General features: G+C 51.3%; 6 protein-coding genes across 6 annotated transcripts; 4 read left to right on the top strand and 2 right to left on the bottom strand.

Moving 5' to 3' along the window:
• Positions 1-435: 435 nt before the first annotated feature.
• N7515_005658 (putative ABC transporter) lies at positions 436-5,613 on the top strand (the record flags this gene model as incomplete). Its single annotated transcript, XM_056666402.1, has 15 exons — positions 436-957; positions 1,015-1,060; positions 1,087-1,185; positions 1,234-2,260; positions 2,312-2,410; positions 2,465-2,589; positions 2,639-2,686; positions 2,742-3,405; positions 3,455-3,532; positions 3,586-4,147; positions 4,199-4,450; positions 4,506-4,795; positions 4,847-5,300; positions 5,372-5,416; positions 5,476-5,613. 15 exons carry the CDS (start codon positions 436-438, stop codon positions 5,611-5,613), a joined length of 4,449 nt encoding a protein of 1,482 aa, XP_056519998.1.
• A 701-nt stretch (positions 5,614-6,314) lies between these two features.
• Positions 6,315-7,949, top strand: N7515_005657 (uncharacterized protein; the record flags this gene model as incomplete). Its single annotated transcript, XM_056666401.1, has 2 exons — positions 6,315-6,889; positions 6,944-7,949. The coding sequence occupies 2 exons, from the start codon at positions 6,315-6,317 to the stop codon at positions 7,947-7,949; spliced, it is 1,581 nt and encodes a 526-aa protein (XP_056519997.1).
• Positions 7,950-8,095: 146 nt separating this feature from the next.
• On the bottom strand, positions 8,096-10,076 carry gmdA (putative general amidase GmdA; the record flags this gene model as incomplete). Its single annotated transcript, XM_056666400.1, has 4 exons — positions 8,096-8,316; positions 8,369-8,765; positions 8,825-9,712; positions 9,801-10,076. The coding sequence occupies 4 exons, from the start codon at positions 10,074-10,076 to the stop codon at positions 8,096-8,098; spliced, it is 1,782 nt and encodes a 593-aa protein (XP_056519996.1).
• A 486-nt stretch (positions 10,077-10,562) lies between these two features.
• Positions 10,563-11,716, bottom strand: alkB (oxidoreductase, 2OG-Fe(II) oxygenase family; the record flags this gene model as incomplete). Its single annotated transcript, XM_056666399.1, has 2 exons — positions 10,563-11,350; positions 11,422-11,716. 2 exons carry the CDS (start codon positions 11,714-11,716, stop codon positions 10,563-10,565), a joined length of 1,083 nt encoding a protein of 360 aa, XP_056519995.1.
• A 356-nt stretch (positions 11,717-12,072) lies between these two features.
• Positions 12,073-13,213, top strand: nimX (cyclin-dependent serine/threonine-protein kinase CDC28; the record flags this gene model as incomplete). The annotated part of the gene is made up of 4 exons (XM_056666398.1): positions 12,073-12,121; positions 12,177-12,685; positions 12,741-12,904; positions 12,955-13,213. 4 exons carry the CDS (start codon positions 12,073-12,075, stop codon positions 13,211-13,213), a joined length of 981 nt encoding a protein of 326 aa, XP_056519994.1.
• A 965-nt stretch (positions 13,214-14,178) lies between these two features.
• On the top strand, positions 14,179-16,946 carry N7515_005653 (uncharacterized protein; the record flags this gene model as incomplete). The annotated part of the gene is made up of 5 exons (XM_056666397.1): positions 14,179-14,616; positions 14,687-14,858; positions 14,913-15,438; positions 15,493-15,598; positions 15,888-16,946. The coding sequence occupies 5 exons, from the start codon at positions 14,179-14,181 to the stop codon at positions 16,944-16,946; spliced, it is 2,301 nt and encodes a 766-aa protein (XP_056519993.1).
• Positions 16,947-16,976: the final 30 nt, after the last annotated feature.

The raw sequence follows: 16,976 nt of genomic DNA, 5'->3' as shown, positions 1-16,976 counted from the left end.
ATATGCTTGTATGGGTAGGTGTGAACGTGAACATCTCGGGTATCTGCTACGCGGGAGCTCTTTGCCACCTCACCACATAGGTGGTACCAGATATACCTGTTTGTGATCTGTCGCAGCACATGGCAAAGCTAATCTCTGGGAAACAGAATCTACTGTGGTAACTTCAATGGAAGATCTCGGCATTGGGACCTTCCGACACCGAGAGCTTGTTTTTGAGATTTGACGTAATTGCTACATCTGTCGACTTCTTCATTCTTGATAGCCATCAGATGGAAACTATTATTGTTGAAAAGATTTCTAGACTACATGTACTGTCACACACGGGCAATGCACCTGTGGTCATCCGGTCTCAGCTTGTCCCATCATCCCGTACCAGTGGCTCTTTGATTCCCAACATCTGTTTCCATACATCAGCACCATATTGGAATGCGCGCCATGGAGATGGAGAACGGTCACCCTGTGGACAGCGTAGATACACTGGCTACACGCTCAGAGCCTCCTGGTCGTGATTCCGCCTCTTCCTCTGCGAGTTCGTCTTCGCTAGCTGGTTCGAACCCGCCAGAGGAATTTGCGCCGATTCGCACGATCTCGTCGGAATCTGATAAAGAGCACAGAGGGGCGGAATTGAATGAAGATGATATTGCGCGCACTATATCTCAACGACGGAGCCATGCTTCCGGCCACGAAGGGGAGGAATGGGCACAGATAGAGAAGCTTATATCGCGGATGTTCGGGAGTGAACGCAAGGCGAACTCGGAAGAAGAGAAGACGCGCCATGTTGGAGTTGTATGGAGAAATTTGACTGTGAAAGGAGCTGGTCTTGGATCTGCGCTCCAGCCTACAAACGGGGATATCTTTCTGGGCTTGCCGCGGTTTATCAAGCAGCTTTTGACCAAGGGCAGGAAAGGCGCTGGAGTCGGGAAATCGTCCATACGGACTATCCTTGATGATTTTACCGTAAGCATTAACTCTACTTCCTGGGATTACTCTGACTGACCAAAATCGAATGCCAAGGGCTGTGTTCGGCCGGGAGAAATGCTCCTTGTTCTCGGCCGCCCAGGTTCGGGCTGTTCCACCTTTTGAAAGCACTTGGCAATCAACGAGCTGGATACGAGAGTATTGACGGCGATGTGCGGTATGGTGGCACAGATGCAGAAAAGATGGCCAAGCATTATAGATCAGAAGGTATGTGGTTTTGTAAGTAAGACCCTGGTGTCGCGCTAACATTAACAGTTTTGTACAACCCTGAGGATGACCTCCACTACGCCACTCTCACTGTGCGAGATACCTTGCTCTTTGCCTTGAAATCTCGAACTCCCGGTCAAGGTTCACGAATCCCAGGAGAGACTCGAAAAGAGTATCAAGAGACCTTCTTGGCGGCAATAGCTAAGTTGTTCTGGATTGAACATGCCCTGGGGACCAAAGTTGGCAATGAACTCATCCGTGGAGTCTCGGGAGGCGAGAAGAAACGAACGTCCATTGCCGAAGCCATGGTCACGAAAGCTAGCACACAGTGCTGGGACAATTCCACGAAGGGCTTGGATGCCAGCACAGCACTGGAGTACGTCCAAAGTCTGCGGAGCTTGACAAACACCGCCAATGTCTCTACAGTGGTAGCTCTCTACCAGGCTTCGGAGAACCTTTTTGAACTCTTTGATAAAGTGATCCTCATTGAAGACGGGAAATGCTCGTTCTTTGGTCCGAGCCAGGACGCAAAGGCCTACTTTGAACGACTGGGCTTTGAATGTCCGCCGCGTTGGACAACACCAGATTTCCTCACTTCGGTCAGTGACCCTCATGCGAGACGTGTCAAAGAAGGGTGGGAGGACCGGATCCCCCGGACTGCAGCAGAGTTCCAAGCTGCGTACCGCAAAAGCGATATTTACAAGCGCAACTTGGAGGATATCGAGGACTTTGAGGGCGAGATCGAAGCACAAAGGCAAGAACGGGAAGCAGCAAGGAGTAGCTCAAAACGGAAGAACTTCACTATCCCATTCTACAAGCAGGTGATGATTCTTACGCATCGTCAATTCCTGGTCATGTTTGGTGACAGAGAGTCACTGATAGGCAAGTGGGGTGTGATAACTTTCCAGGCACTCATTATTGGTAGTCTGTTCTACAACCTTCCGGATACGAGCGGTGGTGTTTTCACGAGAGGTGGCGTCATGTTCTTTATACTGCTGTTCAATGCCTTGCTTGCTATGGCAGAGCTGACAGCGGCATTTGAGAGTCGACCGATTTTAATGAAGCATAAAAGCTTGTGAGTGCAGCAAAAATGGACTTGGGAGATCAGAAGACTAATGACGGCCAGCTCTTTCTACCGACCGGCGGCATATGCATTGGCCCAGGTCATGGTTGATGTACCCCTGGTGTTTATACAAGTCGTCTTATTTGATCTCATCGTATATTTGTAGGTACCAAGACATGCCCTATGTGGATTCAAACTAACGATATGGATGTACAGCATGGCAAATCTTGCACGAACACCTTCCCAGTTCTTCATCAATTTGCTTTTTATTTTCACACTGACAATGACGATGTACTCATTCTTTCGCGCACTCGGCGCTCTTTGTTCCTCGTTGGATGTTGGTGAGTAACGGACTGTCCCCATCGAGGTGGCTCCACTAACATAATGAAGCAACACGTCTTACCGGCGTCGCCATACAGGCATTGGTTGTGTATACAGGTGCGCTTGTGTTTGATGAGACATTAGATCCAATCCCATTGACCAACTGATATAGGCTATCTAATTCCTCCGTGGAAAATGCACCCATGGCTGAAATGGCTGATCTGGATCAACCCCGTCCAATACGCATTCGAGGCCCTGATGGCCAATGAGTTCCACAATCTTCAGATCAGATGTGTGCCACCATACATTGTGCCAGATGGGCCAAACGCAGTCGTTGGTCATCAAAGCTGTGCAATCCAAGGCAGCGACACCGACCATCTAATTGTTCAAGGTCCCAAGTATATCGAAACGGCGTACACATACAGCCGAGCTCATTTGTGGCGAAACCTGGGCATTATCATTGGATGGCTGATTTTTTTCGTCTGCTTGACGATGCTGGGGATGGAATTGCAGAGACCTAATAAGGGTGGGAGCTCGGTCACTGTGTTCAAGAGAGGCGAGGCGCCCAAAGAAGTTCAAGATGAGATAAAGCATGCTGGTCCCACTGCAGACGAGGAATCAGCCGAGAAGAAGGGCATAGTCAACGCGACTGATGAAGAGTCCAGTGGATCTGAAGAAAAGGTCAAGGATATTGCTAAAAATACGGCAATCTTTACCTGGCAGAATGTGAATTACACTATTCCATATAAGGGTGGACAGAGACAGTTGCTGCAGAATGTCCAGGGATATGTCAAGCCTGGTAGGCTTACTGCGTTAATGGGAGCATCTGGAGCAGGGTAAGAAATATATCACTCTCAGGATCCTTCGAGGCTAACGTTCGACCAGAAAAACCACTCTCCTCAATGCGTTGGCACAGAGAATCAACTTCGGAGTCGTCACTGGCGACTTCTTGGTTGACGGAAGGTAAAATATTTCAGGCGAGTATCCAAGTGTTGCACTCGGCTAATAGTCTACAGACCTCTCCCAAAAAGCTTCCAAAGAGCAACCGGGTTCGCCGAGCAGATGGACATTCACGAGCCCACCGCCACAGTACGGGAATCCCTCCGGTTCTCTGCTCTGTTACGACAACCCAAGGAAGTTCCATTGCAAGAAAAGTATGATTACTGTGAGACAGTCATTGACCTGTTGGAGATGCGGTCCATTGCAGGAGCGACTGTCGGAACCGCAGGCTCGGGCCTCAATCAGGAGCAGCGCAAACGACTCACCATTGCTGTGGAACTGGCAAGTAAGCCTGAACTGTTGCTTTTCCTAGACGAACCGACATCTGGTCTTGATTCCCTGGCTGCGTTCAACATTGTGCGCTTCCTACGTCGACTTGCAGATGCCGGCCAGGCCGTTCTTTGCACAATCCACCAGCCTTCTGCTGTTCTATTCGAGAATTTCGATGAGCTTTTGCTACTGAAAACCGGTGGACGGGTTGTTTACAACGGGCCACTTGGGAATGACTCGAAGACACTCATCGATTACTTTGAACGAAATGGCGGCAAGAAGTGCTCACCACATGCGAATCCGGCAGAGGTGTGTATGCGGAACCTGATATCACGAATCCAATATTGATCTCCTGTTTAGTACATGCTGGAAGTCATCGGAGCTGGCAACCCCGACTACAAGGGACAAGACTGGGGTGATGTGTGGGCGAACTCGCCAGAGTCTAAACAGCTGTCCGATGACATTGAGGGCATTATCTCCTCCCGTCGCAATGGTCAAAAGGACGAGACAACTAACGACGACCGCGAGTACGCAATGCCTCTATCCACGCAGGTCTTTGCAGTGACCAAGCGCGCTTTTGTAGCGTATTGGAGGGACCCGGACTACATGCTTGTGAGTGGCCATAGTCCAGTTACGGGTCTTGAATAAATTATTGACGACAGCCTAGGGCAAATTTATGCTCCACATTTTCACGGGTCTTTTCAATACTTTCACATTCTGGCATCTGGGCAACAGTTACATCGACATGCAATCAAGGCTCTTCTCTGTCTTCATGACGCTGACGATAGCACCGCCATTGATCCAGCAGCTTCAACCACGATATCTACACTTCCGAAGCTTGTACCAATCCCGCGAAGCCAACTCCAAGATTTACTCTTGGCCTGCTTTTGTCACGAGCACAATTGTTCCAGAGCTGCCATATTCAATTGTAGCTGGATCAATTTACTTCAACTGCTGGTACGTATCTTTCCAGATTAACCGTTGCCACCTCTGACTAAATCCTAACAGGTACTGGGGCACCTGGTTCCCACGCGATTCGTTCAGTTCCGGGTACGTTTGGATGCTGTTGATGCTGTTCGAGCTGTACTACGTCGGCTTCGGCCAATTCATCGCAGCAATGGCCCCCAACGAGCTTTTCGCAAGCCTGCTTGTTCCAACCTTCTTCACTTTCATCGCTGCCTTTTGCGGTGTTGTCGTTCCCTTTGTCGCCCTACCGCACTTCTGGCAGTCGTGGATGTACTGGCTCACGCCGTTCCACTATCTCCTCGAAGGCTTTGTCGGGGTCATTACGCACAACGTTCCCGTGCGATGTGTGGAGCGCGAAGAATCTCGCTTCAGCACTCCACCTGGCATGAGCTGCCAGGAGTATGCTGGGTCTTTTGTCCAGAAGGCTGGTGGATATGTTCGAGATGTTGGTAATGGGATGTGCTCGTTCTGTCAATATGCGACAGGCGATCAATTTGTAGGTTGCGCGCCGTCTTGCTACTTTCCTCTGGATGTGTCGTGGCTAATCAGGTCTTTTCGCATCTTTAGTCCAGGAGCCTCAATATCTTTTACTCGCATAAATGGAGAGCTTATGTGAGTACATATTGTGTCTAGGTAACCTAGGAAGTCTGACCCACTGACGCATATTCCAGGGCATCTTCTGGGGATACATTATCTTCAACTTCGCGCTCGTCTTTGCGTTGTCTTGGTTGTATTTGCATGGCGTTGGCAACATGAAACGCTGGCTCAGTTCGCGCAGGACCCGAAAAGGGGGGAAAGACGGATCTTGAATGTAGGGCTCGTTGTGAACTAGAACCTGAACATGGATATCTTGAGGATATTTGCCCATAACTCTGGTCGACGTCGTCGACGAAACTATAATCAAGGTACTGGACCCACGCGTAAGCAAGTGTATACCGTATGTTCCTTCCACATCTGCTTGTGGAGTATCGTTGCCTGCTATTTCATATGTCGAAACAGGAGTCCGGCCAGTCGGGTCCGGCAGGCAGCGATGAGCCCATTCTATGAACGAATCATACTCCTTTGTACGGAGTCCGAAAGGGAGTCCTTTCCATAGAACAAACTGCTCATATGTTGCTCCTTGGCTCTGATTGGCTCGATGTACTATGCACTCCACGGTGACATGGACGACGTAGGCAATTGGGCTAGTTATGTTATTGTTATGAGGGTAACACTTCACGTACTCATACGTACTGCATGGTGAAATACGAATCTACTCAAACATCAGACAAATATTTCTATCAATGTCGATAGAATCTACTCCGTACAACTTTTCACTTTCGTCAGGTTCATTGTGCAGCTCCGCAGCTCTTCAAAAGCTTGGCATTTTCCCATCGGAATCTTCCCTCTCGCACCTTTGCGCGCCGACTCGGTCGCCATCATTCTTTCTGCTGCATCATCTTATGTGCTAGGCCTGCCTGACCTCGATTGGTCGGTGATCTCCCATCCTTTCTAAACCACTCCGCCGACCATGACACAAAAAGAAGAGCCTGTTCGGGGTACCCCCGATGGTTCGGCGGCTGGCGACGACCAGTCATCTAGGACCAACAGCTCCGCCAAAGATCGCAAATGCAATTACTGCCATCAGCCATTTACATCCTCCTCCTTGGGCCGACATCTCGACCAATTTCTGTTCAAGAAGAAGCCCGACGGACTTCACGATGTCGAAGAGATTAGGCGGATTCGCAGTGGAATCACCCGGCGCCAGGCCCGAACATCCACTGGAAGGCACGAAGGCAGTCCCGAGGGCGTTCAGAAGAAGGGAACTGCAGACACATATCCAGCTTCAGATCAGGGCTCAAAATCACGTGAGGCTCCCGTGCGCATGATGTTCAACACGCCCACCTGGCATGCGACGGGGGTAATCAACGATATCCCCAATCCACGTGCTCCGGATGGCCCTCGTATCGCACCAGCGCAATCTCGCACTACATCCTTACAGCTCCCCGACTATGCGAGTAGAGGTGCTACCGCCAGCAGCCCGGATACGATGCGTGCACTAGAGCTGGCACTGCGTGAGGTGCTTGACAATATCAAAGCTGCAACGTATGTTAGCCCATTCCCACTCTTAAAGGTCTGAATAATGCTCACAAATACTAGCTCATGCATACCACAGCGACAATCGCCTTTCGATTTCGACCTACAAGCTCAGACTTTCCCCTCTTTATGCCTGCAGCTGCTCCTCCCCCCTCCCAGCCTATTCGCGACACATCCGTTCTCCGCTCCGAATACGTTTCCCCTCCAGGCTCCCGGCGCTGAGTACCTCGATATCATCCGCCAAGCGCTACACTCCAAAGTCGCCCAATGGCAGGCCGACCAGCTCGCTGCAGACTCCACCGTTCCGCCTCACGAGAGACACGGTAACACCGGGATGGATCCGAACACGGTATTCCGAAACGCACAACAGCACGAGGACAGTAGTCTCCGACACTTGGAACTAGCCTTCAACCACTGGAATTCTCTCCCGCACGAGACCCGTCGCGACGCATGGCAATTGGAAATCACGCGCGCATTCGCACGTGAAGCAGATAAGCGCAAGTCTACCGAAGAGCAGCTCGTTCGCGTTCAGCAGGAAGCCAACCAACTGCGCGCCCAGGTCGAACGCCTTGGGTCATGCCAGTGGCCCCGCGAATTCGCACTCTTCCCGCCGGACACCCTCCCATTGCCACGTGAGGTAGCTCGCGAATTAGACGCAAAAGAGAGCCAGATCAGCCCGGATTCTTCCCGCTGGGATTATGACAATGTAGTCGCGAAATGGAGACGTGTCGTCATGCACGATAAGGGCATGGGCCGCATCGGTGTCGGTCATGGAAACCCCAGCCCACTGCCAGAACCAGAGCAAAGTCAGTCCAAGCAAACTCCTGATATCCGCCCTCCACGTCCTGGTGAAGAAGCCACTTCTCATCCGAACCGCTTGCGGCCATTGCAGGCAGCTTCGGGAATGAGCCCGGAGGCAGCGGCTGCCTCAACCCCTGCGTCTTCCACGCAGTATGCCTCACCACACTCGCATGGAGACCCCCGCAGCCCCAGTGGCTTGCCAAGTGTTCCACCGCTGGGGCTGCCGCCGGCCAAGCGCCAGCGACTGACCGTTCAGGAGTTGAGTTAAAACCATATTGCATTTAATAGGGACCGTATGTAGTAACATTGGCTTGCTCCTGTACTTATCCTATCTTCATCCACCAATAACAGGTCCCTCAATAACAGAATACGCATGAGTTGCTCTGGCCATAGGTACGAAACCCGGTAGCTTGCTCAGGTTTTATAGGCGCGGCACTTAGCTCGAGCATCTCCTTCCACAGTAACGTGATAACCATAGCAATAGACACAGAAGCCGAGCTCTCTAGGGCCCTCTTTCACATCCCGAGCAATCTCATCACCGAGATATTCAGCAAGCGTCAACATCTTCTCCTCCTGCAGCCTCCTACCCACCAGCTGCACACCAACCGGAGCCCCATCATAAATCTCAGCATAATCTAGACAAATTATCAGCATAGCCCACAAATAATTCCCCCGGAAAAGACTCACAATCCAAGTGCCTACGGTCAGAACTATCAGCCGGATCAACATCAACGTTCTGATCCGCAAAGGTAACCGGAATCGCCAGACTGGTATAGTCCAACACATTCACAAACGCAGTATAAGCAACAGACTTGTACTCATACGGAAAAACGGCCGCATGAGCCGCCAACGGACAAAACAGTCCATCAACGGGTCGTCCCGTGCCCGTCAACTCGGCCGTACTCTGCCAGTAATCCAGGTACTGTTTCTGATACTCGCGCTTCGCGACGTTCAACGCCGCGATCTCAGATGCTGTCATTTGAATTCCGCTCTGAGAACCGATTATCTGTTCAGGCCGCGGTTCGCCAGAGAGACCGAAATGATGCTTGGCATCTGCTCCGCCGTCCATGTCGAATACCTTCGCCTGTTGAAAGTTAGTAAACCATCTTCTTCAAACGGAAAAGTTCCCACGGGGGTACATACGAATATCTCAACAGCAGTCCGGTGAGAAGGGGGCTTCCACTCAATAATCTTATGCCCTAATCGCTGGAGCGTCTGCTCGACAATTCTCATTCCCCGCGCAATAGGTGGATGGACCCTATCAATCCCATCATACTTCATGAGACCAAAGGCAAGCACAGAGTCAGACGACCCGCTCCTAGCCCTCTCAATCAACCCCCTAGTCTGTTCCACAACCTCCTCCCGCCACGGCAACTCCAACGCAAGAGGATCACGCGTCCAAGGCTGCATTCCCAAAACCGCTTTAACCAACAAAGTCAAAGACCTCGCAGTTGCTGCCATAGGCCCAACAACAGACAAAATACACCCCTGACCATCCAGCGAATTCGCAGCACCCTGGTACGGAATTCTCCCCGCCGAAGGCCGAAGCCCATAGATCCCATTGAACCCAGCCGGGATGCGCACACTGCCTCCGATATCAGTCCCGAAGCCAGCAGGCGACCCGCGCAGAGCGATCAGAGCGCCCTCGCCGCCGGAGCTGCCGCCGCTGGAGAGGAGACGGTTCTTGGGGTTCCAGGTGTAACCGATTATGTTGTTGACGGTTTCGCCGGCCATTAGGGTAGCTGGGACGCTGGTTTTGCAGTAGAGGATTGCGCCGAGGGCGCGCAGTTCGCGGACGAGTTCGCTTTCTTTTTTGGTGGTGTTGGGGTCGATTGGTTTGCCTTCAAAGGTGTTTATCCAGCCGACGTAGCCCATTGTTGTTTCGACGTCTTTGATGTGGAATTGGTCTTTGAGGCTTATTGGGAGGCCGTGGAGGGGACCCTTTGGGGTGTTGTGGGTTGCGAAATATGCATCTTGTTCTTTGGCGGCTTCGATTGCTGATTCGAAGAATACTTCGTGGAGACAGTTGACCTGGTGTTTGGTTAGAATTGGTTTTTACTGAGGTTTGTATATTTACTGTGGCTTTTCTGCACAGGCTGGGCTGTTCGTGTATACGTACGAATTGGTGGGCTAGTGCGGCTCGGTGACAGAAGGCTTCTGTTACTTCGAGGGCTGACCAGCGGCCGGTGGATGTTTGGGCCACGATGTCTACAGCGTCTTTCTCTGTTATCTCGATCTCACGCTGGGTGAGGAATTGTCGGATATAGTCTCCTGTGACATCGCGTAGCTCTTCGTCAGGCGGCAGAGGATGCTCCAACCGCCACTTTTCCGGGATGGCATTCAGAATTGCCTGGCATTTGGCTTGGCCGAGTGTTTGCCAGCTCGGAAGACTCATGGTGGTTATGTATGTTTGCCTTGTTGGATGGTGTACGGAGTACAGCTGACCTTTTGGCGGAAGACCTAGGTTTGGGACGGGCTTTAAGTAACACACTGCAGGTGTGCGGGGGTATTGGAGTCAGTGGGGGTGAGACATATGCAGGCATGATAGGCATGCTTATCAGCCAATCAGTTCGGGTACTATATCGTGTTTGCTTTGGAGTATTGCAGTGATAGCCATATCATTCGCTCTATTTAGGTGATGTTGTACGTCTGTGACTTTTATGTCCAGTGCGGTAGGTCGTGCGGATTCATCCCGCACGCCGTGCATCTCTTATCAACAGACAGACATAGCGCCCTGTGCACGACGCCGAGCCTTTCAGGGATTCGAGTGCGAATTGACCCGAGCCAATAGCTGGCACAGGTGTCGCTGTGTCTGGGCGCAAACACGGGTTGTCCCTTTTGAACGAAGTAGAGAGTAAATAGTTTGCGTGATTTCCCACTTTCAGACCTGCTGTGTCTGATTCTCTGGGGAAGGAGTGCTTCTCATTTGTCGAACATTCAGGTTGATCCGTTTACCGGACATCCAACCCTTCCACATCTCGTATGGACCAGGCGGCTTTCCGGGAACAGACTCTTCGAACGATGGCCAATTAGCCAACCAGCTTGGGCAAGTCGAGGGCAGGATCTTCGGCACTCCATGCCAGGCGAACCGCGATTTCCCGTTCATGTATACAGTGTCGCCTGACCGAAGCCGAATAACCTCGCAACCAGTTCCATCGTCGTGACTAGCTAAGAACAACCCGTCGCATCCAAAACTCACGCTAATCAAACCTACGTCACAGTCCTCACTCACGTCACGGTGCACGCTCAGCGTATCTCCGGCGGAATAGAGGTTCAGTATAGCGGCCTGGGCATCGGTCTGCGGGAACGCAGCACGAAGTAGCTTTGCAATATCTGGAGGGAACTCTGGAGGAATCCCCGATGGGTATACCTTGGCTGTCCAGTCGTATTGTCCACCCAATGTGACCCAGCGCAGCTTTTTCTCCAAAACACTTTGAATAGTCAAAGGCCTATGCACCTGAGGATCCTTGGGCTGTAGGGTGCGTGTAGGATCATCAGCAAAGAATGACTTGGGCATGCCCGTGTCTTGTGCTTTTTCGGGGTATGTTACGTCGTAGTGCAAGTGTAGGTTTGTCTGATGCTCGGGTACGGGTAGATCTCGATGTAATAGGCGAGAAAGCAACTCGATCTGAACAGTGGGAGGGAACAAGGCAGGAATCATAAGGAGACCTGTGAGGTTGTCAGGAAACGCTATTTGTCCTGCTGGGGTCAGTTCCAATTGAAGGCGATACAATGCTAACCGGAGATAGATTCATGAGCGAAGACTGGGATGTTCTCAGTCAAAGGGGCATGCTCTTGTATTACAGCATGACCGCCACAGACAAAATCGTCAAATGCCAATCGCAGATCCTGGCTGGACATATGCTGAGCGATAGTCACTCCACGTGGAAGTTGGTCGGGATCGATCCGTTGCAGATCGAGGATTCGCGGGTCATTGTCAATTTCGGACAAGGCAATCTTAGAGTATTTCTTATAACAAAGTCTGACAGGATCTGGAGGACGGTCATAAGCACTGAGGCCTTTGATTTGGGCCATTGCGAAGGGAATTGACGAAGAGTGTCTGGCTAACAATTTTGAGAGCGGAAGAAGTACCCCCGCGCCAATCATCGGGCGGTGAGCGCGTTGTTTGTTTTGTCTTTCAACTCTCCCCACCATTGGCAGACTGTCTGTCAATTATCTCTTCAAATTATATCTCTTGATATCCAGGTGGAATATCGAGGGCGTGCTGCTTCAGCTGTTCTCAGAGAACCCCAGAGTAAGTACTAGTGGCTTCCTTAGATCCTCTCCTTGCGTCTGCAAATTCTCCTAGACAACACCCCCGATTTGTGTCACTTCCCATTCTGACCTTGTTTTGGATTTGATTCTGACCTCATCATAATAGAAAGGATCGGATGTCGGGCACCATGGAGAACTACCAGAAGATTGAGAAGATCGGCGAAGGTACGTAGTCTGGCATGACCGGCACACACAACTCAACTCACGCGTCGTTCTCTAGGCACGTACGGTGTTGTGTACAAGGCTCGTGAACTCAGCCACCCCAACCGTATCGTTGCTCTGAAGAAGATTCGTCTCGAAGCCGAAGATGAGGGCGTCCCCAGCACCGCAATCCGAGAGATTTCTCTCCTCAAGGAAATGAAGGACCCCAATATTGTCCAGCTGTTCAACATTGTCCATGCCGATGGCCACAAGCTCTATCTCGTCTTCGAATTCCTTGACTGTGATCTCAAAAAATACATGGAAGCTCTGCCTGTCAGCGAGGGAGGACGGGGGAAGCCCTTGCCCGAAGGGTTTAAGGCAGGAACTGTAATTGGACTGGGTGAGGCAATGGTCAAGAAGTTCATGGCTCAGCTTGTCGAGGGCATCCGATACTGCCACAGCCACCGAGTTCTCCACCGTGACTTGAAGCCCCAGAATTTGCTCATTGATCGTGAGGGAAATCTCAAGTTGGCCGATTTTGGTTTGGCCAGAGCGTTCGGTGTGCCTCTTCGCACTTACACTCACGAGGTATGGATTGTGTTTTCAGGATTGTGGGGTATACGGCAACTGACATGATTCGCAGGTCGTTACACTGTGGTACCGTTCTCCAGAGATTCTTCTTGGAGGACGTCAGTACTCTACGGGTGTTGACATGTGGTCAGTGGGCGCCATTTTTGCCGAAATGTGCACCCGCAAACCCTTATTCCCCGGTGACTCTGAAATTGACGAGATCTTCAAGATCTTCCGGTACGTTTCCCTTGGTGGTCTTTCAAATTGACTATACTAACAACATGCAGCGTCCTCGGTACCCCTGATGAAGACGTCTGGCCCGGCGTTACCTCCTTCCCCGATTACAAGTCTACTTTCCCCCGGTGGAAGCGTCCTGATACCGAAATTGTCCCTGGATTGGAAGAGGCTGGATGCCAGCTACTGGAATCTCTGCTCGAATTTGACCCTGCCCATCGACTCTCGGCCAAACAGGCCTGCCAACACCCATACTTCCGCAACGGCACCGCATTCTACTCAGGACGTGGCCCCAGCAACGGGACCTACTAGAGTGATGAAACTGATCTTGTTTATGTGATCTCAATTCACTCTGTAGAGTGTCGGGATATGATTTCTTTCTCCTCTTACGGCGTTTAGGGGGAGTGATATGATATGGGCGGGTCGGCTTATTGGATACGAAGTGCTTTAGTTATGAATAACAGGCGTACATACCCTCTCTACCCTGTAACCTGATACGAAACTAGTTACTATGTGACGGTATCATTGCATTCAGCCTCTTCAGCCTCAAACTTGATAGACAAGGAAGTAGATGCGGGTGAAGCTGATTGGGAATCAAACCCCGTCAGCCGCCCACGTGACATTATATGGAGTGAGAATGCCCGTGAGATGAGACAGACTAAGCATCTTAAAATCTCAATCCCGAGCACTGATTGGACCCGTTTGTGAGTGCTTCCTGGCTGTTTGCCCTATACTATATACTTTCTCAAGGCCTTTCGACTGTGGTCTATCAACAGGGTCGGTTCATGCGGGATGCATTCGCTTCTCCGTTACAGCAGGGGCTGAAATCGAGGTGGGGGCCAAAGACACCTTTTGCTGTCAGATTCGCTCATTTGCCCAACTCTAGACTAGTCCAATGCACATGCAGCCTTACAATGAACGCCTTTTATGGAGATCAACACCCAAGTCAGCGAATCAATATGAAAGAACGAGGCTGACGCTATGTTCTCGGCTCGGGGTGGCCGCGTGAGGGGGAAACTTGGAGAATCCCCTCTAAGGCCTTAGGCCTTTTTGTATTTAGACTAGAGAGGAGTCTAGCTTCTTTATTCCATTTCCTTCTGTCAAGATTGTCCCTGTTGCAGTGGTTACTGCCATATAATAGATATAACCTCCCAAGACCCGTCGCTGCGGTATCTCTCCCAGAAGAGAAAGATCGAAGCAAAAGCCCGAATATTGGAAAGATAAAGAGAGAGATACCGAACAAACAAACGAGAAGCATTAGTCCAGAGATCCAAAGTATGGACCAGTACGACGACGAGTATGGCTACGCCGCAGCCGGACCAAGCTCCTCGCGCTCAAACAGTCGACCCCCACCCCGCGCACGCTGCCAACCTCCCCAAGAATCCGTCAAGCAGTTCTGGGAACGATTCAACACCAAATACCCGGGCAAAGTATACACTGTTCTGCCGGATAACTCGTATGCACGGACGCGGGCCAAGCGCGTGCCCAGCGGCCGCATCCAGGGCCACGAGGCCGTCAAATCGTACGAGCAGGCACGTTGGGAATGTCGGAAATCCGTCGAGCGTATCGTCAAGGAATGTGAACGTATCAATCAGAAGTACACCGATCCACACTTCGATATCGAGGTTGACCTGAAATCTGGTCGGAGGCACTATCTCGATGGATTGGATAAGCCCAATCCGGAGATGAGACCAAGGGGCGTGAAGAGGGTGACGGTTAGTGCGGAGATGTAATTGACAAATCTGTGTGTGGGTTGCTGATGCATTGTAGGAAATCTTTGAAAAGCCGCAGTTCTTTGTCAATGGGCCTACCGCGTCGGATGTGCGACAGGGCTATGATGGGGATTGCTGGTTGATGGCTGCGCTGTGTACTATGGGTAACAAGGAAGAGCTTATTGAGAAGATTTGTGTTGCGCGCAATGAGAAAGTTGGGATCTATGGGTTTGTGTTCTATCGAGGTAAGCTGCAGTCATTCGCTTCAATCTGAACACATGCTAACTTGGATTGGTCAGATGGAGAATGGCAGCAATGCATCGTGGATGATAAGTTGTATCTACGGGCTGCGGACTATGACGAGTCTATTGATGAAAGACCCCTCTGGGACGATATCACCCGAAATGACCCAGAGGAAGAATACCGACGAGTCTGGCAGACAGGCTCGCGGGTACTGTATTTTGCTCAATGCGTGGACGAGAATGAGACCTGGCTGCCACTTCTGGAGAAGGCCTTTGCAAAAGCCCACGGCGACTACTCCGCCATTGAGGGTGGTTTTGTCGGTGAGGCTATTGAGGATCTCACTGGGGGCGTTACCTCTGAGGTCTTGTCCAGCAACATTCTCGACAAGGACCGGTTTTGGAAGGAGGAACTTATGAAAGTAAACACGGAGTTCTTGTTTGGCTGCGGGACTGGCTTATTTTCCAACTGGTTAGATCCCAAATACCGGGGTCCTCCAAGAGATCGAAAGGGTATTTCAGAAGGCCACTCGTACTCTATCATGGAGGCTAGGGAAATTGATGGGCAGCGGCTACTGCGATTGAGGTATGTGCTTGAATGAGGTTTTATGAGCCGAACACCCGAGCTCACACATCTTAGGAATCCCTGGGGTCGCAAAGAATGGCACGGTGCCTGGGGCGATGGGTCGAAGGAGTGGACGCCGGAGTGGATGAAGACACTCGGTCATACGTTTGGGAACGACGGGGTAGGTGCTGACGCATTGTGGTCTTTTCATGCTAACAGGACATAGTTCTTCTGGATCTCTTACAATGATCTTCTCAGAAAATATCAGCACTTAGATCGAACTCGCTTATTCGGACAAGAGTGGACTATTACACAGCAATGGACCACCTTGAATGTACCCTGGTCCGCTGATTATCACAGCACCAAATTCATGATGGAAGTGACCAAAGGTGGACCGGTAGTCATCGTCCTATCCCAGGTTCGTGTTTGCATCTGCCCAATGTGTGGAGGACTCCCACTGACAGATATAGCTTGACACACGTTACTTCAAGGGACTTGCTGGCGAGTACAGCTTTGTCCTGAAGTTCCGCCTGCAAAAGGACGGCGAGGAAGACTATCTCGTACGCAGCCAGAACAGCCACTTCATGGGCCGATCAGTGAACGCCGAGATCAACCTTGAACCAGGTCGCTATCAAGTCTTGATGAAGATCACAGCCTTCCGCCATGAGGAACTAGAATCAACCGAGGAGACCGTTCGCCAATTGGCCTCAACGAGAAGAGAGAAACTAGTCCAAGTGGGTCTTTCATACGATCTCGCTCACGCCAAGGGACTGGTGGGCGAGACGGAGCAAGAACAGCGGGACCGAGAGCTGCTCAGAGCAGCCGAGCGGAGGAGACTTCGTGGCGAAACCAAGAAAAAGATGCAAAAGGACTGGATCCGCAACCAGAAGCTGAATGCACGACATGAGCGCATGGAAGCCAGACGCGTGAACCGCACGCCCACTGGTAGCTCCTTCGGCCAGGCCTCCGAACGCGATGCGATCCCCGGCCAAATCCTAGCTGAGAAACCGGTCCAAGACTCCCCGATAGATGCTCCAAGCATTTCAAGCGAGAGTAGTGAACCCCGTGTTCCACGCGCAAACGGTACCGTCCCCGTCATCCACGTCAACGGCGGAAAGGGCCTTCACGCAAGACATGCAAGCAGCAGCTATCGGCGTGGAACGGAATCTCCGCGTCTAAGTCTCGAGACTCGTATTGCTGCAGAGGCTTTGAATCCCAGTGACTTGGAGTTGCTTGAAGGGTTTGAATTTGATAGTGATCTCGATATGCCTCCTGATGAGGCGGACGTGAAGAACCGTCATCCAACGGCGGATAACGACGAGCCCGCTGTTGATCCGTGGAATGCCGTTTGTGTCGTTGGGCTTAGGGTTTACTCTAAGGATCCGATGTTGAGCTTGCAGGTTGTGCGTCCTGTGCCGGAGGATGATACTGAGGCTCCACTGGATCGAGATGACCCTGCTGCTTCTGCGACTACTCCTCAGAGAGATGCTCCTTCATGGAGGGATTCCTGGAGCCAGCTGATTGTTTAGTCCGATTGTATTTAGCATGTAACTATTGTT

This window comes from Penicillium bovifimosum (genome assembly GCF_028826915.1).
Source record: "Penicillium bovifimosum strain IBT 22155 chromosome Unknown utg000005l_segment0_segment0, whole genome shotgun sequence".
Classification (NCBI taxonomy): domain Eukaryota; kingdom Fungi; phylum Ascomycota; class Eurotiomycetes; order Eurotiales; family Aspergillaceae; genus Penicillium; species Penicillium bovifimosum.
The sequence above is the reverse complement of the archived record's forward strand: the minus strand, read 5'-3'. Positions and strand labels throughout refer to the sequence as shown.